The sequence below is a fragment of the Populus trichocarpa genome, chromosome 14, assembly GCF_000002775.5.
Source record: "Populus trichocarpa isolate Nisqually-1 chromosome 14, P.trichocarpa_v4.1, whole genome shotgun sequence".
Taxonomy (NCBI): domain Eukaryota; kingdom Viridiplantae; phylum Streptophyta; class Magnoliopsida; order Malpighiales; family Salicaceae; genus Populus; species Populus trichocarpa.
In genome coordinates this window covers 1,965,619-1,987,081 of record NC_037298.2, presented here as the reverse complement: position 1 = coordinate 1,987,081, position 21,463 = coordinate 1,965,619, and the positions used below count along the sequence as shown (strand labels likewise).

The 21,463-nt window shown below is 32.7% G+C and overlaps 2 protein-coding genes across 8 annotated transcripts; both read left to right on the top strand.

Moving 5' to 3' along the window:
• The first annotated feature begins 4,891 nt into the window (after positions 1-4,891).
• Positions 4,892-14,764, top strand: LOC18104914 (uncharacterized). 2 transcript variants are annotated; one of them, XM_052446970.1, is made up of 8 exons: positions 4,892-5,289; positions 5,994-6,051; positions 6,341-6,421; positions 6,544-6,579; positions 6,722-6,961; positions 7,047-7,188; positions 7,904-8,303; positions 14,323-14,764. In XM_052446970.1, the coding sequence occupies exons 1-8, from the start codon at positions 5,117-5,119 to the stop codon at positions 14,354-14,356; spliced, it is 1,164 nt and encodes a 387-aa protein (XP_052302930.1). In that variant the 5' UTR covers positions 4,892-5,116; the 3' UTR covers positions 14,357-14,764. The 2 variants fall into 2 exon arrangements, with proteins under 2 accessions (XP_052302930.1, XP_024441187.2); XM_024585419.2 differs by lacking the exon at positions 14,323-14,764 and having other exon boundaries at positions 4,894-5,289; positions 7,904-8,722.
• On the top strand, positions 11,911-20,441 carry LOC18104913 (B3 domain-containing protein At5g42700). Of its 6 annotated transcripts, none has more exons than XM_052446974.1 (7): positions 11,915-12,300; positions 12,381-12,476; positions 12,569-12,600; positions 12,691-12,853; positions 13,341-13,547; positions 19,328-19,417; positions 20,238-20,441. In XM_052446974.1, the coding sequence occupies exons 1-6, from the start codon at positions 12,166-12,168 to the stop codon at positions 19,373-19,375; spliced, it is 681 nt and encodes a 226-aa protein (XP_052302934.1). In that variant the 5' UTR covers positions 11,915-12,165; the 3' UTR covers positions 19,376-19,417; positions 20,238-20,441. The 6 variants fall into 6 exon arrangements, with proteins under 6 accessions (XP_052302931.1, XP_052302934.1, XP_052302935.1 ...); XM_052446975.1 differs by lacking the exon at positions 19,328-19,417 and adding an exon at positions 13,684-13,773 and having other exon boundaries at positions 11,916-12,300; XM_024585422.2 differs by lacking the exons at positions 19,328-19,417; positions 20,238-20,441 and adding exons at positions 13,684-13,773; positions 14,202-14,764 and having other exon boundaries at positions 11,916-12,300.
• The last annotated feature ends 1,022 nt before the right edge of the window (positions 20,442-21,463 follow it).

Sequence of the window (21,463 nt, the reverse complement as noted above, 5' to 3'; positions counted from 1 at the left end):
GTCAGAAGAATGAAAGTCATGTTTTCCAGGGCCAAGGACATTGCTGTTTTGTCACTTATTTTATTCTCCTTCATTGCGTTTCCCACTCCTCGTATTGGTAAACACGACACGAAGGACCATCAAGTGCAAGTTGAAGAAAGTCTAGCTAATGACGAGGTTGGAAAAAAATATTATGATGAGATAGCTTTCATATAGGTTAAATTGAGGTGGAGATGATGAAGAAACAGAGGTTAAATTGAGGTGGAGAATGAGAGTGTTTGGTATTGTGGTAGCTGGTGTGGCTGTGGTTTGAAAAAAATTGTTTTTTAAAAAGTATTTTTAGTTAAGGTTGGTTTGAAAAAATAGATGTTTTGTAAAAACTGTGATTGAAATTAAGGCTGAAGAAAAAGTAGTTTAATGTGTTTGGTTAAGAATATTTTTAAAATTGAGGTTATAAAATAATTTTAAAATATATATATTAATATTGATGATTTTAAATTTAAATATTGTAGAATTAATTACTCCTATTACATCATGAAATAAAAAATATTTTATATAAAATATTTTTTATTATTCCATTAAACTATTTATAATTCTTTTACGTACAAAATTCATCCGATAAGAACTACAATTTTCATAATTTTTTTAGCGTAGATAAAATATTATCATGTATAAAATTGATATTACAGTGCGAGTGAATTTAATTCACTCTATACTACTTTTTCGGGAAAAAAAATATTGTTCGCATCACAGTGCAAGGGAATTTAATTCACTTTAAATTAGTTTTTTAAAAAAAAAACTGTTAAAAAAATTAACACACTAAAAAATAAAAAAAAAGTTCACGTGAACAGTCTAAGTAAATTGCATTGTTCACATGAACATACACTGTTCATGCTAATTGCATTGTTCAGTGAACAGTGCAATTAGCATGCACAATGAGCAACAAGCAGCATTTTGCTGCTTTTTCTTTTCCTGCGTCTCGTACACAAAAACATGTAGGGCCCAAACACAGTAAACCGTGTATTTTTCTTTACCAAACGGCTGCAAACAACATTTTAATTAAAATACAGTTGCAGCCGCGTAGCCAAACGGGTTCGAAGAATAATGGTACGAGACAATTTTTTTAGTGCTTGTATTGTTATGCGATGTATAGTGTTTTTATAAAAATATTTTTTAATCAAAAATATATTACAATAATTTATTTAGATTTTTTTATTCATGTCATTAGCAAGTTAAAATAAAAAAAACACCTGAAAATCATTAAATTAATGATTTTTTAGGTAAAAAATAGTTTGAAAAATATTTTAAAAAATAAATTCATTCGTATTATTAAATAAAGATTTAGTTTGATAGAAACTCTGGAATGATTAGGTGAATAAAAGAAGGAATATGCACGAGCCTGAAATGAAACGGGTGTGGGCATCAAGAGATAGTAGTAGAGGTGAAAAAAAATGAACAAAGAGAGTTTTTGATAGATATTGTAAATTTATATATTACCCTAAGGCTCGTGGTGTCTGCCAACTTGCATTGAGAGAGTGACAAACGTATCAATTCTTTCCTTTGCCACCTCCTGCTTCAAAGTCTAGTTAAGGGATAAGTGTTTGAAATTAAGGATTATTAGCGAGTATGGATGATAAAGTCATTGGTATTTTCACTTCACAAGGATGATTTAAGTAGCATATGCATGCATGTACGACTTTTCCTTGTAGGAGATATATACATTCGGTTGACTTAGCTGTTTAATCCCAATCTAGTTTTTAAAACTTGTTTGTTTTTGTATTTTAAAAGTATTTAAAAAAAATATTATTTATAGAAAATTATGTGATATTATTATTAAAATTGGATTGATATGTTAATTTTAAAATTTAGCATGTCAATATTAAAATCTCTCTATTGAAGTTTTTATTTTATCTGGATTTAAAATTAAATTATATAGAAAATATTTAACATGATCTAGTTAGTTTAACGGGTCTAAAATAACTTGAATAATTAATAAAAAAAATTCAATAACATGATTGAAGAAAAAAGGGGTGAAATGAAGGGGATGAAAAAAAAAATTACATGGGAAAAGAGAAGAAGTGGAGGCACCACCTTCAAAAGACACCAATAAGTTACTGTAGAATAACTTGAAAGTCATTACAATGTATTGGGAGGAATTATTGCAAGATCAGAGGTGTGGCTGTGGAAAAACCCCCCTTGTCAAATTCCATGTAGAGTTCCTTCCAACATGCAATCGCCACCGTGGATAGCAGTAAAGTTTTCCTATTGACTAATTCAATATAATGGAGCTGGAAAAATCTTCAATAATATATCGTCATCAAAAGAAAAAAAATCTTATTTGTTGGAGAACATTTTAATATCTGCTTCGGTAAAACAAAAATCTGTTGTTTAGCTTTTTTTTTCAATTTCTTTTCAATAGCCTTGCTATAATTTAAAATTTGAAACAATAGCATCCGTAGACGATGACAGTTGAATCATTAAATTTAAATAGAATAATATATTAAATCAAAATCCAGTAACATTTGTGGACTCTGGTGTTGTAGCCATAATTTTTTTTTATTACCATAATGTTTGGGTAAATATACGTGTATCTTAACTAATCTTACGAGCCTTGAAATTAACGACTACATAAACCTTCAGTGACCATCATATTAATAAGCACAGAATTCGAACCTGAAACTACAGAGGAGCAAATCCCTTGATCCCAGACTCTATGTAGCTATAATTGTTAGGTTTTGTTGTGGTTTGATTTAGCTAAGGGTGTGAGTTATTGGATTGTTATGTTAATTTATGGATTATTTGGACTTGTTATTTAAAAATTTTCTGGTTTAATTTATTGCTTAACTCAAGTTTAAAATTAAATTATATATGATTTATTATAATATAATTTAGTTGATTTAAAGATAACTAAAATAATTAATGTTAAAAATGAAATTGAAAAAAAGAAGGAGAAGGAGAATGACATAAAAAAGAGGGGGGATTTCTAATAATCTCAGTATTTCTAATATTAGTATGAAAGATTAATAATATGCAAAGGATCACGTGGCAAATCGATTGAAAGACAATGCCCAGGTGCAAAGCCTATAGTTCTGTAACCGTGTTGATAGCCTTGTCCTTGCGTGCTAAATGTCTGGTACTGTGGAATAAAGTATTTTTTTATAAAAAAAATATATTAATTTTTTTTTTATATTATCATATTAAAAATATAAAAGATATTTAAAAAATATTAATTTAATATATGTCTTTTAAGGTACACACAATTCCAAATATAAATTGTACCCAAACCACGCAACCAAATGCCAAACTCTTCAGAAGACCCCGTCATCCGAGGGCGGTTTTTTTAAATAAAAAAATATATTAAAATAAAAAATATATTATTTTAAATAAAAAATATATTAAAATATAATTGTTACGACGTTCACAAACACGAGATTGTTGCCCATCCAAACTTCATCAAATTAATATAATGGAAATTTTTATTTAAAAAAACAAATAAAACAGTATTATTTTGGAAGGATAAAAGGTAACGACTCGTTGACATCGAGGTAAAACTGACAACTCAACAACCAAGATCATTTTCCGAGAGGATCCCGAACCAAATTTCACGCGTATATCACATCTTTTTAACAAAAAAACATGTCTCTTGCGAGCCGTGCACTCTTTCTCCACGGTCCACCGCGTCTCAAATCCTTAAATATAGTAAGCAACAAGAGCAATGTAGTTTGCAGAATTGGTAAAATCTCAGATATAGCTATAAATTCAACTAATGACAAATAAGTTATTTTTTCGTTACATCAAGGTATTTTAATTTTTTAATTTTGAGAAGTATAACTCATCTGGTTAGATTCTGAGTTTGCTCTCTAAAAATCATCAGTTCGAGTCCCACAAACTTCAGGGCTCGTATGATTAGTCGAGGTTGTTAGATAATAATATAAATCATATTTTAAAACCTCACCTAGAAGCTTAAACTATTGGGTTGAGATGATTCTTTGACATGGTATCCAAGCTTTGATGATCAAGCGGGCATGAGTTCAAATCTCACCATATCTACTTATTTGATAAAAATTAAAACACAAGGTAATGCAGATTTGTACAAGTTTCAAGTTTAAAAAACTTTCAGTTGAGGGGGTGTGTTAGATAATAATATAAATTATATATTGAAATTTTATTTGATAGTTTAAGCTATTGGGTTAAATTATTCTATGATAGATATCCGCGCAAACTCGCTTGAAAATCATATTAATCCGGAAAAAAAAAATATATGGCAACACCATACTGCTCCCACCATCCCCTCTCGCCAATTGGATGGGCTATGATCACGCCTTCAAACCCCCGAAACAAGTAAAAAAATCCGTGCACCCATCAAATATCATGCGGTCGCCCGCTTGTACACATTTTTTCCTGGGCACAACTTAACATCATTCCATGAATAAAAGTTATTAAATTCAGTTGTGTTTATAATTAAAATCATGAAATGAGATTGATAATTGAAACTAGTTTTTAGATTTTAAAAACCCATATGAACTTGGATGATAAGCTGAAATTGTTAATCAAGGTTAATTAAAACTATATTGTATCTATATTTAAAAAATTTAAAACAAATTATTTTTAATATTTTTAATTCAAATTAGATCTCGTATGTATTGCTGGTATTTGATTGGATAAATTCTTATTTAATTTCTTTTTAAGTATATCGAGGAGGCTAGATCAGTTTTAATAACATCATTTTTTACAAATATACCCGCCACAACCAATTATAAATTGACACCACACAGAACAAGGGTATATCAGTAACATCGAAGTACCAGATTGAAAACGTGGCAAAAGAATTAATGTGACATCTGGCAGTTTCAGATAAAAGAGATAGCGGAATATCCAGGGTACGCCGTCTACCCTTCCATATCTCTGAGCATTATTTGAAAGTTGCAAATAAAAAGGAAGAAAGAAAAAGTAAAGAAATTACCAGTGTGAAGACAACTTACAGAACCTTTTGATTACGTTTACTTTTGTTTCTCTTATATTGGATCTTTGCTGTCTTTAATTCTCTGTTTCCTAAAAGCTAATTAGCAAGGCACAGTAATCATCAAAGTCCATTGATAAAGAGCTGGAAAGCTGTTTCTGGAGGGGGGAGGAAAAAATGTGGGGATTTGGAGGTAAGTGTTATTGGGGGAGAAGGGAAATGAATAGAGAAGGGATAGTGGTGGTTTTCCCTTGGATGTCTAGTCAAGAAAGACACGTGAAAACTTATGTTGACCTTTACGGGTCTCTTGGTTGGAATTCCCTTGTTTGTCACTCCCCGTTCTTCAATATGTAAGTTTGTTTTTTTCCCCTTTGAATCGATTGTTTTTTGTCTTGGTTAATGAATTGGTTTCTGGGCTTGATTGGATTTGACTGGGTTTTCAAGATTTCGGTGTTTTGGGTTTGGTTGCTGGATATGCAGAAACTAGGGTTTGGGTTGAATTTTTTTCTTGATTGGTGCTCATGTGTTTTTGGATGATGCTTAATTGTAGTTTTTGATGAATTTTGCTACGTTGCATGTTAAGTATCAGGTTAAAAATGGAAAACAGCCTAGCTAGATAGGTGGAGTTGGAGATGAAGTGAGTCAAGTTTTTTGTCCTTCTTTATGGGTCATAACGTCTCTGATAACGGATGATAGCTTTATCTAAAAGTATTAGATGGGATCCGGTGGTTGAAACAGGTGCAGATTTAAGCCTGTTTGATTTGTATACTAGGAATGGATAGATTCTTTCTCAAAGGAATCGAACTCACTGTGCATTTAACATGAATAGATGATAGGAATAATTTAGAAGTGCAGGCCGAGGTGACTAGGCCAGATTTTCAGTTTTTTCCTGGAACAGTTTCCATATCTTGTGCTGATTACTTCACGGGGTATCTACACTTACTGTAAATGGGAATTATGTGCATTTCTCGCATTTACTTGCAAGTTTCATGACTGTGACATTGGTGATTGTGTTTTATCAGTGGGTTGATTTCTGCATGTTACTCCTGCACAGGTTCTTTCCGGAGAAGGCCGAAACTTTAGCATTTGACATGCTCAACGGACTTCTTGAGGTCAGTGTTATTCTACTTAAAATCTTTCTCTGATGCATTTATTCAATATACCTGTTAGATTTTATATGGCTATGATCTGGTGCTACTTCACCTGCCTCACAGAATTTTGAATGAGATCTTGTGTTGCCTTTGTACTACACATATCCTTTTGCTTGCCAAAGCATTTGATCATGGATTGAAATATGGCACTCTCCCTGAGGACTAAACCACAACTTTTGTACTACTCTAGCTCAAAGTCTTTTGAGTTTAATTGTCTTGTAATTTGCTTGCTTCATTTTTTAATATGTAGGAGCTAAAGATAAGGCCATGCCCTATAGTCCTTGCATCCTTTTCTGGTGGTCCCAAAGCTTGCATGTACAAGGTTCTCCAGGTAAACTACCTCATATGCCTTTGGGTAACTGTCAATGATGGATAATCTCGCCTTTGTTTGAGTAAGAAGCAACCCAGGCAGTTTGTGTGGATGAGTGAATTCGTTTTGTTTTTCCATTGCAGATCATTGACGGAAAGTGTGAAGTACAACTGAATCCGGTATGCCATTTTTCTGCACGAATTTGATGTCCTCTTTGTATATGTGGTCAAAGCTACATGTTTCACTAATTATTTATGCACATCACGCTCATTTCTATTTCTGTCTTGTTTTTGTTCTTTTTTTCCTTTTCTCCATCAATAGGATGACCATCAGCTGGTCAGAGATTGTATCTCAGGCCATATCTATGATTCTAGTCCAGTGGATTTTACGAGTGATCTGGGGAGACGATTTGTTGTTCACCCATCTGTTCTCAAAATGTCTCATCCACCAAGAATGCTGTCTTGGATGACAAATGGAATTAGTAGCAGTCTTGATGCTCTCTTCCTCAACAGATTTGAATCACAGCGTGCTGAGTATTGGCAGACTCTCTACTCCTCTGTTGTAAGTACATAATAGCATGTTTCTATAAATATGCTGCGCTGCTGTTGTTTTCTCTCTATTTAAATTGAGCATCATTTTATTGCAGAGCATGGGGGGTCCATATCTAATTTTGTGCTCAGAGAATGACGATCTTGCTCCTTATCAAGTCATTTGCAATTTCGCTCAAAGACTAAAAGAACTTGGTGGTGATGTAAAGCTTCTGAAAATGAATGACTCTCCGCATGTAGGTCTGTTTCTAACTACGATTATTATGTTCAACCAGGACCATATTACATGCCATGTTACTGCTGAAACTATTATGGCGGGTTGCTCTGACTAGCACTCACATATTAAAACCAAAGGGCGTTGTGTCATTTGTTTTCTCTTGTTTTAGGCACCCCAAGCATTAGGATGCATAATTTGGTCTCAAGCATTTGTAGCCTTGGAGGAGGAATTATTTAGTATACTGGGATTTGTACTCCTCTCTCACATAAAGGTTGGATCCATGAATAATTGTCATGGTGGGTCCTGTGTATATGTGGGTGGAGGGAGTCTCTGTAGCTTGATGCTCTGGGTTATGCCACTTGTATCTTTTTCACTTGTGGTAAAAGTTTTGAAAACACCTTTGATTCCCATTAAAGTCAATGTTGTGATGGACAGGCTCCTTTGTCTAATTTTATATGCTACACAATCAACATAAAATTAATGTATATTCTGTTATTGGAGCAAGTGCTGTCTTTTTACAGAATTGCATAATTTAGTTAATTGAATGTGGCTACCAAGTAAAGGTTTACTATGTTATAACTTGATGTGTTAGTTTGATTGCCAATCTTTATTTACCATCTTGATACTTGACGTTTGAAATTTTGATCACCAGCCTTTTAAGAGTTCTTAGATTGCTGCTTTGCTTCTCTTCTCCTTTGCACTAGCATATTCCAATTCTCTCCATATGAATTACTGTAGGTCATTATCGATCTTATCCTGTTGACTACAACGCTGCTGTGACTGAGCTCCTTGGTAAGGCAGCTGCAATTTATTCCCAAAGAATTCAACGACTTGAAGGAGAAAGGATGGGCTTCGAGGGGACACATGATGAGATATCTGAGCCAATCAGTGAACTGAGGAAAGCAGCTGCCAATCCACACCATAGTTTTCGGGGAGTTAGTATTGCACCAAGTGATCATTTCTTTATGCCATGCTCAGTAGAGTATTATGAGGGTAGAGATGTTGGGTCCTTGCAAGATGAGCACAAGGAGAATTTGGTTCATTTGCGAACCCCTCCAACTATCAATCCGGATGGAGTTCTTGGTCAAATCCTTTTCGATGTCTGCATTCCCAAGAATGTTGAAGGTTGGGATTTAAGGTCAATAGCTTCCTTGAGCAGACACCCATTTAATCCCACCCGAAGGGATGCTCCATTTAATCCAATGAAATGCATACGCCGTTCAAGACTGTAACAGCTCTCCAATGAAATGCATACGCAGTTCATGACCGTAACAGTTCTCACTGACAACCTAGAGGCGAGATTGCTCGTGTGAATGTGCAAGATTCAAATTAGGTGTTAAGCCTTGGCTTTGAGGTTTCCAAAGAGGCAATGCTTTCTTCATCCTAAAAGAACAAAACGTGGGAGCCAGGGGGGTTGAGCTTTGAGGTGTATTATCTGTAAACCTCCTTGTCTCCTGACGAATTGTACAGTAATTTTATTTGCAACACTTACTTTGGAGTCTCCTGTGGAAACAAGTAGATTTTGTGAAATGTAAATCCACTAATTCCCGAAGCTAACATTCCTAGTATCTTTCTGTGGTGCAGTTCCCCCCTTGCAAACTACCGAAAAAGAATATAATAATAATAATAAGGTGAGTTGCTACTCTGGTTAAAGAGCTTAGGGCAATAACATACTGAGTAATGAGTGCCTTCTGATGAACTAGGGTTTGCTGCCTTAAGACATACTGAGTAATGAGTGCCTTCTGATGAACTAGGGTTTGCTGCCTTAAGCTGTTTCCTTATCTCATAATAGATTAGTTGTTGATATCACACTCGCAGGTTCATTGCTAAATCACTTCTTCTAAGCATAATTATAATTGAGAAGGTAAAGGATTTGTTGCAGCAAAATCATATTTTGCCCTAACTATAATTTTAAAAATGTTTGAATAATTAATACACACCATAAATTTAATATTAATTATAAAAAAACTATAATTTATAATCTTTTTAAAAATCTATATTTTCAAATTATAAGCACAGTAACAATCACAATACCAATAATATACTAATAAATCTATTACCACCCCTCTTCCTCTTCCTCTTCCTTCTTGTGAAGTCAATGGAGAAGCAGAAGCCATATAAGCCGTCGTGAAGCTAATCTGCCTAGTCCAGCTGGTTATTCATCTGAAGTGGAGATTAATCATGCATGTGCTAAAGGATGTGAAGGAAACCAAGTGCGCTAAAACTAGATAAATGGCACGCTTAATGCTGTGGGCCGAGTTAATTTTTTAATAATATAAAAAAAATATTCATGTAATATTAATATTTTAAAAGAAATAATAAAAAATTAAGGTTTTTGTATTTAAAAAAACCGCATATGCTGTTAAAATAATAACTAGAAAATAAAATAAAAACAAAAAAAACCATGAATGAAGAATCTCATGCTTACTGTAATGCAATTACTTTAATTTAATTAAAAAATAAAATTCATTTAAAAAAAGCTAGATTCAACGAACGTCAAGGAAAAAAATCCAAGTTAACCTTTGTTATTTTCAAAACCATAAAAAAATCTCATAGAAAGAAAATAAATAAAAAATAAAATGTTGGTGGATGAAACTAAAAAAAAAGAAAGAAAAAACCAAGCAAGTCCAAGTGAACTTTGTAAACCCGGGTTAGTCTTTTAAATTTGTAACCCATTAAATTGCAGGCTTGAGCTAAACTAAAAATTTCAACACCCTTTAAATTAAATGTTGGGAGATGAAATTAATAAATTTAATTTAATTAAAAAAATTCATTTTAAAAAAGCTAAATTTAACAAAGACCTAAAAAAATACTTAAGGCAACCTTTTTTATTTTTTTAAAAAAGATAAATACCATAAAAAGTGAATAAAAAAAGTGTTAAGAGGATGAAATCGCAAAAAAAAGAAAAAAAACTCAAGCAAGCCCGAGTGAACTTTATAAAGCCGGGTTAAACTCTCAAACTTGTAATTCGTTAAATTCTCAATCCAAGTTCAACCCATAAGCTTAACATATGAAAAATTAAATGTTGGAGAATGAAATCAATTAATTTAATTTAATTCAAAGACAAATTTCATTTAGAGAAGGTAATTCATTAAATTCTCAATCCAAGTAAGCTTAACATATGAAAAATTAAATGTTGGAGAATGAAATCAATTAATTTAATTTAATTCAAAAACAAAATTCATTTAGAGAAGGTAAATTTAACAAAGACAAAAATAAAAATAAAAATTAAGCAACCCGTACTATTTTCAAAATCACTAAACAACCTCATGGAAAGTGAAGAAAAAAATAAAAAAAATTGGATGATGGAAAAAAAATATTAAGAAGGGGGGGATAAGAAAACCCGTGTCAACTTTATAAATCGGGGTTAATCTTTTAAACTTGCAATTTATTAAATTCTAGATTCAAATTTGACTAAGAAGATAAATAAATGAATAATTAAATGTTGGAGGATAAAATAAATAAAAAAATCAATCTAAAAAAATCTTGCAAGGCAAAAAAATACAATAATAAAAAAAGTATTAGATTTGATAGGAAAAACTCAAGAATGATGAAAAAGCAAAAACAAATGCAAAAAATATCTAAAATAAAATAAATAGTAATCAAAAGAATGTAAATCAAATCTAACATATGAAAATATCTATTGGGGATGAAATTTAAAAAAATCCTTAACTTAATAAATTATTCTAAATAAACAAAATTATAATAAAGAGAATATGGATGAAATTGAAAAAATATTTAATTTTAAAAATTATTCTAAATAAAAAAAACTGCAATAAAGAGAATATGAATGAAATCTTTAGGACAAGAAATCTTAGGGGTTGATTTGAATTTTTTTAAGACCAGCTCGAAAATCGAGTATGAGAGAGGGGAAAGGAAAAAGAAAATAAAAGGCTACATGCGTCATTCTGGAAACAATTATGCCACACACACCGCCGTACGTGGAGGGAACATTGAGACAATTTGGTTGCCGCCTTGGAAGTAAGGTTTTGGCCACTAAACAGCGCCGCACACACTGTCCGAATCCACTGGATATTGTTCACGCACTTCTAGACCTTTTTCTTTATTTTTTATTTATTTATGAAATTATCTTGTAATAATTATCAAATAACTAAATATAAAAGACAAAAGACCACCTCCATTGAAGGCAAAGTATTTTACATACCAAGGAAAATGATGTAATTAATTATTTAAAAATTAAGTCAAAAACTAAAAAGTTATAGACCAAAGCTTAATGTTTTTTTTTTTTTGTCAATAGTAATAATATAATTATACTGTGTAATAAAAATATAAAAATACAATCTAATCATGTTTTTTCTTATAATAACTAATGTATTTTACAAAGCAAGCACCTTATCTGTGCTTGTAATTATTCGCATAAATACAGAAGCAAAATTGCAAGATAGGATTTACACAACTAATCTATAATCCGGGTCTTGAAGCTAGTTAAATCTGTAAGAATATACAATCACTGCAAAAAAAAACTATACTGAAGTATGAGGGGTATAGTTTAATTAGGTTTTTAATTTGATTTTTAAAAAATTATCAGTTTGATTGAGTGTTATAAACCATAAAATTACCAGAAATTTATCTAATTGTTAATTTTAAAATTTCAAAAAATAATTATTAATTTTAAAATTTTAAAAAATTAATCAAAATACTGATAACTTAGATAGCACACGATTAAAAGGGAAAAAAAAACTATACTGCTTGCAAGGGTGCCCAGAGTTTGTGGCAGCACGGTTTTTCAAGTCTAAAAATTGGATTCTACCTGTGAACTAGCAGCCTAGGAGGCTCCCCAGCACTGACACTATCATTACTCGTAATGGGTGGGAACTCAACGGTCGACTTCTCTTGCCCTAATTGACACAGTACAGGAGTCCCCCAATTTCAAATTTCTCCTTTTCTCTCTCCCTCCCTCTCACACACACTGCTCCCCAGACTTCAAGAAGGGAGGGCTAAAATCCTAGCAATCGAAACATTTTGATTCTGCAGTAAAAATGGTGGCAAAGATATCAGCATATGAAGAAAGTCGCCGAAAGAGAATGGAAGAGAACAAGAAAAGAATGGAAGCCCTCAATCTCCACAAGCTTTCTCGAGCTCTTAAAATTTCCACCCCTACCAAATCCTCTCCGGTTATTAATTAATCTCCTCTATAACTCCCTCTCCCTTTATACGTGTGATGATGCTCATTCTATTTTTGTTTGATTAACAGATGAAACGCTCAAAACCTCGAGTAGTCGAGAAACAAGTGGTTGTGGTTAGGAGGTCCAGTCGTGTCGCGAACAAGCCTGCTCCTTTCTTTAAAGAAGTAAGCCGTTAGTTTCATTTGGGCTTATGAAATTTTGGGATTTTGTTTATTTTTGCTGGATGTTGTGTATAATGGGTTTTTTTTTCTCACAGGTTGTTCTTGATCGAGTGGTGATACCAAGAAGGTATTTTGATTCAAATTTTTTAAACCAATTATAGCTCTGTGCGTTGAAACATATAAAGCTAATATTTTAGTGTGATACTGTGTTGCTCAGGATTTCCAAGGCAAGAGATTTGTCAAACCGGGTGTATGCTACTGATGAAGCCAGGGCAAAGGCTATGGAGAAAGCAGAAAAGCTACAATCTGATTTAGGATCTGACTATCCGATCTTTATAAAATCAATGCTTCAATCCCATGTTACTGGTGGATTTTGGCTGGTGAGATAAATCTATCATCTCCCACCCTATGTTTCAATCTCTTTTCCTTTCTATATGGATGGACTGTGTTGTCAATTTTTTAGATTCGCACTGTTTTTTAATCCTACAATTTGTCATGTTCACTCAAGGGAAAGTAACATTAAAACTATTTACATGAGCCACATGATTTTCTGTAAGATAACTGTAGACAGACAATCTAAGGAGCTTCTCAAGCTTGCAAGCCACGTCCATGGATGGACTAATTCATTCTGTGCGTGTGCACACACATGTCTTTCTTTTCCCACTTGTTTTTTGTTAATTTTTTTAGCCACTAATATGTATCTAATTATCTGTTAGGTTTAAAACAATTTGCATTCTGTGTATGCCCTGGCTTCAGATGTACTGTAATTCGCTCTAATTCCACTGCATTTTGGCGTGCAAAACATCATATAGGTTTATTTAATTGTGGATTGCAATGATATAGATCATGAGGGAAATTTTGGTGCAGGGTCTTCCAGTCGACTTCTGCAGAAGGAACCTTCCAAGGCGAGACGATGTCATCACTTTGATAGATGAAGAGGCAGATGAGTATCAAGTTATATATTTAGCACGAAAGAATGGACTAAGTGGTGGATGGAAAGGGTTTGCCGTTGCTCATGGACTGCTAGATGGAGATGCTGTGGTTTTTCAGTTAATCAAGCCTACAGCATGCAAGGTGGTTGTTAACATGCATCAATGTTATTGACTGTACTTGAAACATGGCAAATCAGTTTGCTTATTCTCATTTTTCATTTTTACCTTGCAACTTGAGTTCCATTGATACTGATACACAGTTCCTATCTTTTTGCCAGGTATATATCATAAGGGTGAATGGCTCGGAACAGGGCAATAGTCTTTGAGTTTTCTTAATGTGGTATCGGATGCAGCCAAAATTAATTTAGGTAACTGTCTTGAAATGCATGTCAAAATTTGATTTCTTTATAGTTGCTCCACTTTATTTTTGTTCATCAAGCATGTGACAATGGATGCCAAATAATTGGCCACTTGTTTAGACGAAATCTTGATGAGGATTTATATATTTCTCTTATAATAGTACTGAAGGCTTAGAGTAGAGAATTTGCAATTAGAAATTTGGTTAAGTGTCCCAAGATAGAAAGGACAAACAAAAGATAGAAACGTGTTTGGTTCAAGAGACAGTCATGGACATAAAATAAATGTTTCTATGATAGCTTTGGAATGAATTTCTATGTTTTCAAAATAAAAGATATAGAGAAACGTGTCTCTCTTGTCCCTATTATCTTCGTTTCAATTTAGCACCCAAACACGACGCTAAATCACTCATAAAATTTCTATGTTGGGTCCTTGCAAGATGAGCACAAGGAGAATTTGGTTCATTTGCGAACCCCTCCAACTATCAATCCGGATGGAGTTCATGGTCAAATCCTTTTCGACGTCTGCATTCCCAAGAATGTTGAAGGTTGGGATTTAAGGTCACCAGCTTCCTTGAGCAGACACCCATTTTAATCCCACCCGAAGGGATGCTCCATTTAATCCAATGAAATGCATACGCCGTTCAAGACTGTAACAGCTCTCCAATGAAATGCATACGCAGTTCATGACCGTAACAGTTCTCACTGACAACCTAGAGGCGAGATTGCTCGTGTGAATGTGCAAGATTCAAATTAGGTGTTAAGCCTTGGCTTTGAGGTTTCCAAAGAGGCAATGCTTTCTTCATCCTAAAAGAACAAAACGTGGGAGCCTTCTGAGTAATGAGTAATGAGTGCCTTCTGATGAACTAGGGTTTGCTGCCTTAAGCTGTTTCCTTGTCTCATAATAGATTAGTTGTTGATATCACACTCGCAGGTTCATTGCTAAATCACTTCTTCTAAGCATAATTATAATTGAGAAGGTAAAGGATTTGTTGCAGTTAAATTATATTTTGCCCCAACTATAATTTTAAAAATGTTTGAATAATTAATACACACCATAAATTTAATATTAATTATAAAAAAAGTATAATTTATAATCTTTTTAAAAATCTATATTTTCAAATTATAAGCACAGTAACAATCACAATACCAATAATATACTAATAAATCTATTACCACCCCTCTTCCTCTTCCTCTTCCTTCTTGTGAAGTCAATGGAGAAGCAGAAGCCATATAAGCCGTCGTGAAGCTAATCTGCCTAGTCCAGCTGGTTATTCATCTGAAGTGGAGATTAATCATGCATGTGCTTAAAGGATGTGAAGGAAACCAAGTGCGCTAAAACTAGATAAATGGCACGCTTAATGCTGTGGGCTGAGTTAATTTATTAATAGTATAAAAAAATATTCATGTGATATTAATATTAAAAAAAGGGGGGAAATTTAAGATTTTTATATTTAAAAAGGTTGCACATATGGGTAGAAGAATGACTCAAAAAGCAAACAAAAATAAAAAAAATCATGAATCAAGAATTTCATGCTAGCAATTAATTTAATTTAATTAAAAAACAAAATTTATTTTAAAAAAAGCTAGATTCAACAAAGATCACGAAAAAAAATCCGAGTTAATCTTTGTTATTTTCGAAACCATAGAAAAATCCTATAGAAAGCAAATAAATAAATAAAAAATAAAATATTTGTGGATGAAACTAAAAAAAAGAAGAAAAAATCAAGCAAGCCTAAGTAAACTTTGTAAACCCGGGTTAATCTTTTAAATTTGTAACTCATTAAATTATAGACTTGAGCTAAACTAAAAAGCTCAACACCTGTCAAATTAAATGTTGGGGGATGAAATCAATAAATTTAATTTAATTTAAAAAATTCATTTTAAAAATTTAACAAAGACCTAAAAAAATACTCAAGGCAATCTTTTTTATTTTAAAAGGAAAGATAAATACCATAAAAAGAGAATAAAAAAAGTGTTGGAGGATGAAATTGTAAAAAAAATAGCTTAAAAAGAAAAAAAAACTCAAGCAAGTTCGAGTGAACTTTATAAAGCCGGGTTAAATTCTCAACTCCAGTACAACCTATAAGCTTAACACATGAAAAATTAAATGTTGGAGAATAAAATTAATTAATTTAATTTAACTCAAAAACAAAATTATTTAGAGAAGCTAAATTTAATAAAGACAAAAAAAAAAAAAAAAACTGAAGCAAACCGTACTATTTTCAAAATGACTAAACAACCTCATGGAAAGTGAAGAAAAAAATAAAAAAAGTTCGATGATGGAAAAAAAAGATTAAAAAAGAGGGGAAAAAACAAGAAAATCCGTGTCAACTTCATAAATTGAGGTTAATCTTTTAAACTCACAATTCGTTAAATTCTAGATTCAGATTTGACTAAAAAGATAAATAACTGAATAATTAAATGTTGGAGGATAAAATAAAAAAAAATCAATCTAAAAAAATATTGCAAGGCAAAAAAATACAATAATAAAAAAAGTATTAGATTTGATAGGAAAAATCTAAAAAATGATGAAAAAGAAAAAAACAAATTGCAAAAAAACATCTAAAAAAAATAGTAATTAAAAGAATGTAAACCAAATATAACAGATGAAAATATTTATTGGGGATGAAATTTAAAAAAATCCTTAACTTCATAAATTATTCTAAATAAACAAAATTATAATAAAGAGAATAGGGATGAAATTGGAAAAATACTTAATTTTAAAAATTATTCTAAATAAAAAAACTACAATAAAGAGAATATGGAAGAAATCTTTAGGACAAGAAATCTTAGAGGCTGATTTGAATTTTTTTAAGGCTAGCTCGAAAATCGTGCACGAGAAAGGGGAAAAGAAAAGGAAAATAAAAGGCTGCATGCGCTACTCTGGAAACAATTATGTCATACGCACCGCCTGTACATGTAGGGAACGTTGAGACAATTTGGTCGCCGCCCTGTAAGCAAGATTTTGGTCACTAGACAATGCCGCATATGCTGTTCGAACCCACTAGATATTGTTCACGCACTTCTAAACCTTTTTCTTTCTTTTTTGTTTATTTATGAAATTATCTTATTGTCTCTAATGACACTCAATAACTATCAAATAACTAGATGTAAAAGATAAAAGAACACCTTCATTAAAGGCAAAGTATTTTACATTTCAAGGGCAATGATGTAATTTAATTATTTAAAAAATAAATCAAAAACTAAATCTCTTAGAACAAAGCTTAATATTTTTTTTCTGTTGTCAATAGTAATAAAATAATTATACTATGTAATAAAAATACAAAAATACAATCTAATCATGTTTTTCCTTATAATAACTAATGGGTTCGATAAAAAAAACCACCATGCCCTAAAACAAAACTAACTAATTTTGCCAACAAAGAACAAAATTATAATTTCACCGTGAAATTTGCACAATTATTTTACCTTTTGTTACAATGTACTAAAGCAAGTACCTTATCTCGGATTGTAATTATTCACATGAATACCGAAGCAAAATTGCAAGATAGGATTTACACAACTAATCTATAATCCCAGTCTTAAAACAGTCAAATCTTAAAGAAAATACAACCATAAAAAAAATACTAAATCTTGGGAAGTGTAATTTAATTAGTGAAATTCTGAATTTGTTATCTAAAAATTACTAGTTTAAATATCACAGTTAAAATCAAGCTTATCTAATTATTAATTTTAAAATTTCATAAAATTAATTAAGATATACCATTCAGAAAAATAATTAAAAAAAAAAAAACTGTTTGCAAGGGTGCCCAAAGAGTTTGTGGCAGCACGGTTTTTCAGGTCCAGAAATTGGATTCTACCTGTAAACTAGCAGGCTCCCCGGCACTGACACTATCATTACTCGTAATGGGTGGGAAATCAACGGTCGACTTCTCTTGCCCTAATTGACACGGTACAGGAGTCCCCCAATTTCAAATTTCTCTTTTTCCTCTCTCCCTCCCTCTAACACACACTGCTCCCCAGACTTCAAGAAGGGAGGGCTAAAATCCTAGCAATCGAAACCTTTTGATTCTGCAGTAAAAATGGCGGCAAAGGTAACAGCATATGAAGAAAGTCGCCGAAAGAGAATGGAAGAGAACAAGAAAAGAATGGAAGCCCTCAATCTCCACAAGCTTTCTCGAGCTCTTAAAATTTCCACCCCTACCAAATCCTCTCCGGTTATTAATTAATCTCCTCTATAACTCCCTCTCCCTTTATACGTGTGATGATGCTCATTCTATTTTTGTTTGATTAACAGCTGAAACGCTCAAAACCTCGAGTAGTCGAGAAACAAGTGGTTGTGGTTAGGAGGTCCAATCGTATCGCGAACAAGCCTGCTCCTTTCTTTAAAGAAGTAAGCCGTTAATTTCATTTGGGCTTATGAAATTTTGGGATTTTGTTTATTTTTGCTGGATGTTGTGTATAATGGGTTTTTTTTTTCTCACAGGCTGTTATTGATCGAGTGGTGATACCAAGAAGGTATTTTGATTCAAATTTCTTAAACCAATTATAGCTCTGTGCGTTGAAACATATAAAGCTAATTTTTTGGTGTGATACTTTGTTGCTCAGGATTTCCAAGGCAGCAGATTTGTCAAACCTGGTGTTTGCTACTGATGAAGCCAGGGCAAAGGCTATAGAGAAAGCAGAAAAGCTACAATCTGATTTAGGATCTGACTATCCGACCTTTATAAAATCAATGCTTCAATCCCATGTTACTGGTGGATTTTGGCTGGTGAGATAAATCTATCATCTCCCAATCTATGTTTCAATCTCTTTTCCTTTCTATATGGATGGACTGTGTTGTCAATTTTTTAGATTCGCACTGTTTTTTAATCCTACAATTTCTCATGTTCAGTCAAGGGAAAGTAACATTAAAACTAAATACACGAGCCACATGATTTCTGTAAGATAACTGTAGACAGACAATCTAAGGAGCTTCTCAAGCTTGCAAGCCACGTCCATGGATGGACTAATTCACTCTGTGCGTGTGCACACATGTCTTTCTTTTCCCACTTGTTTTATGTTAATTTTTTTAGCCACTAATATGTATCTAATTATCTGCTAGCTTTAAAACAATTTGCTTTCTGTGTAAAACCTGGCTTCAGATGTACTGTACTTCGTTCTAATTCCACTGCATTTTGGCGTGCAAAACATCATATAAGTTTATTTAACTGTGGATGGCAATGATATAGATCATGAGGGAAATTTTGGTGCAGGGGTGTCTTCCACTCGACTTCTGCAGAAGGAACCTTCCAAGGCGAGGCGATTTCATCACTTTGATAGATGAAGATGCAGATGAGTATCAAGTTACATATTTAGCACGACAGAATGGACTAAGTGGTGGATGGAAAGGGTTTGCCGTTGCTCATGGACTGCTAGATGGAGATGCTGTGGTTTTTCAGTTAATCAAGCCTACAACATGCAAGGTGGTTGTTAACATGCATCAATGTTATTGACTCTACCTGAAACATGGCAAATCAGTTTGCTTATTCTCATTTTTCATTTTTACCTTGCAACTTGAGTTCCATTGATACTTGATACACAGTTCCTATCTTTTTGCCAGGTATATATCATAAGGGTGAATGGCTCGGAACAGGGCAATAGTCTTTGAGTTTTCTTAATGTGGTATCGGATGCAGCCAAAATTAATTTAGGTAACTGTCTTGAAATGCATGTGAAAATTTGATTTCTTTATAGTTGCTCCACTTTATTTTTGTTCATCAAGCATGTGACAATGGATGCCAAATAATTGGCCACTTGTTTAGACGAAATCTTGATGAGGATTTATATATTTCTCTTATAATAGTACTGAAGGCTTAGAGTAGAGAATTTGCAAGATAGAAAGGACATAAACAAAAGAGATAGAAACATGTTTGGTTTAAGAGATAGAGACATGAACATGAAATAAATGTTTTTTTATGATAGCTTTGGAATGAATTTCTATGTTTTCAAAATAAGAAATACAAAGAGACGTGTCTCCTTTGTCTCCATTATCTTCATCTTGATATAGCACCCAAACACTACAGTGAATCAATCATAAAATTACATGATCTGTTTTTCACGGAGGCTGTGGATTCTTCCTTGTACTCTTGCTACTTATGAATTCGGTGACTGTTTTATGAATCAGTTACATCAACTTGCACTCTTTTGACATTAATGTGGCTGGCACATGGTCCACAAGAAATATGATAGTGAAAAGGGAGTCAATTGCTTATTCCTAATTTCTTTTCTAAGTGATGTACTTATCTAAAGAAAATGTATGCAATACAGCTAGCTATACAAGATATTGTGTCCCTGTCCTGCGCAAGTCAAATATAGACAATTTGATATCTTCAGTGTATTTGAGAGATCGCAATGGTGACGAAATATTGACGACTAAAAGAGTAAATGCATAAAAATATTTCACTTATCAGATTGCAATCTTTGAACTTTCGCGAACATATTTTACGTTCTTTTAATTTCTGTTGGTTGCAGGTAAAACAGCTTGTGGTAGATTGCCCTAGCAGGTTGCAGGAATTTGGTCCTTGTCCACTTGAAAGGAAAGTAATTTCTTTGTCTATAAAAAACCACTAACATGAAAATCTCAGGGTCTGTCATTTTGTAGTCTTGAGCTGTTGGCTGACCTATCAAACAATTAGTAGTGTTTGATTACTTAATCCTTATTTTCAGTTCTCTGCCGCTGCTTTTATTTCTTTTCTTTTTTCTTTGATGACGAGTAACTTGAATCCATACCTTTTGAGTGCATGTTAGAGCAGCTCAGCATGAATACCGCTTGATTCGAGGCCCACTGACCCAGCAAATATCCTTGGTAGGATAGGTGAAGTGAGGGTGTTTCGAACCACACAGTCTCGAGAAATTTTTATCCCACCCCTACGACTAACGTTACACCTTTTTGGGTTTCACTTTTAAGTTTTAAGTTATTAAATCCGGAACGACTTGACAGGCTGATTTGATAGCGGGATTGATTTGAATAAAGTGAAAGATCAAGAGTAAAAAAATAACAAAATCAGATTTTTTTTTTTAAATATGTTTTTTCTTTTAATTGTAGATTTTTTTTTTCATATGTTTTTAGCCGGTTATTAATTCTTTTTAAAATTTAAAATTTTATTTTTAAAAAAGCTTTTTAGATATATATTTTATATTCACAATAAAAAAATTATTTTTTCAATGTTATATTTAAAGCATTTTGGTATATATATTTTAGATAACATAGTATTTTTTTCAATATAAAATAAAAAATTTTTGAAATAATTTTTTAAACTTTATTATTTATAATATGTATAACTTATATTTACATAAATTATTTTTTAATTTTTTCATATAAAATATTAATACTTTAATTTTTTAAATTTTTTTAAATTAATTCAAGTCAATTTATATAACCTAGCTTTCGGATGAACCTCCAGGTCAAGTTTAACGACCATGGTTTCACTAATCTTTTGCACCTCTTTCCTTTCATGATGGCAGTTGGAATAGTGCTGCAACTATTCACAAGGGGTTTACAATGACCTGGCCTTACCCCTTAGAGGCACTAGTCAGGTGACGAAGGTGCCTAGAAGCTGCTGCTATGAGGCAAACACCTCATAGCAGCCAAGGTTTGATGGTGCAAATAATTGCTGCCAAGGTTTCCGAACAGCGGCACCACAGCTTCCCTGGAGTAGAAAAAGTCTTGTCAGAAACCATAAACCATTGCAAATATT

Excerpts from the sequence above, each read along its gene's own strand:
- LOC18104914 (XM_024585419.2), top strand. The coding sequence starts at position 5,117 with ATGTGGGGATTTGGAGGTAAGTGTTATTGGGGGAGAAGGGAAATGAAT. Across the intron at positions 6,580-6,721 it reads GTGAAGTACAACTGAATCCG|GATGACCATCAGCTGGTCAG; the intron begins GTATGCCATTTT and ends CTCCATCAATAG. Across the intron at positions 7,189-7,903 it reads GAATGACTCTCCGCATGTAG|GTCATTATCGATCTTATCCT; the intron begins GTCTGTTTCTAA and ends GAATTACTGTAG.
- LOC18104913 (XM_052446971.1), top strand. The coding sequence starts at position 12,166 with ATGGTGGCAAAGATATCAGCATATGAAGAAAGTCGCCGAAAGAGAATG. Across the intron at positions 12,601-12,690 it reads CGAGTGGTGATACCAAGAAG|GATTTCCAAGGCAAGAGATT; the intron begins GTATTTTGATTC and ends TGTGTTGCTCAG. Across the intron at positions 12,854-13,340 it reads TTACTGGTGGATTTTGGCTG|GGTCTTCCAGTCGACTTCTG; the intron begins GTGAGATAAATC and ends ATTTTGGTGCAG.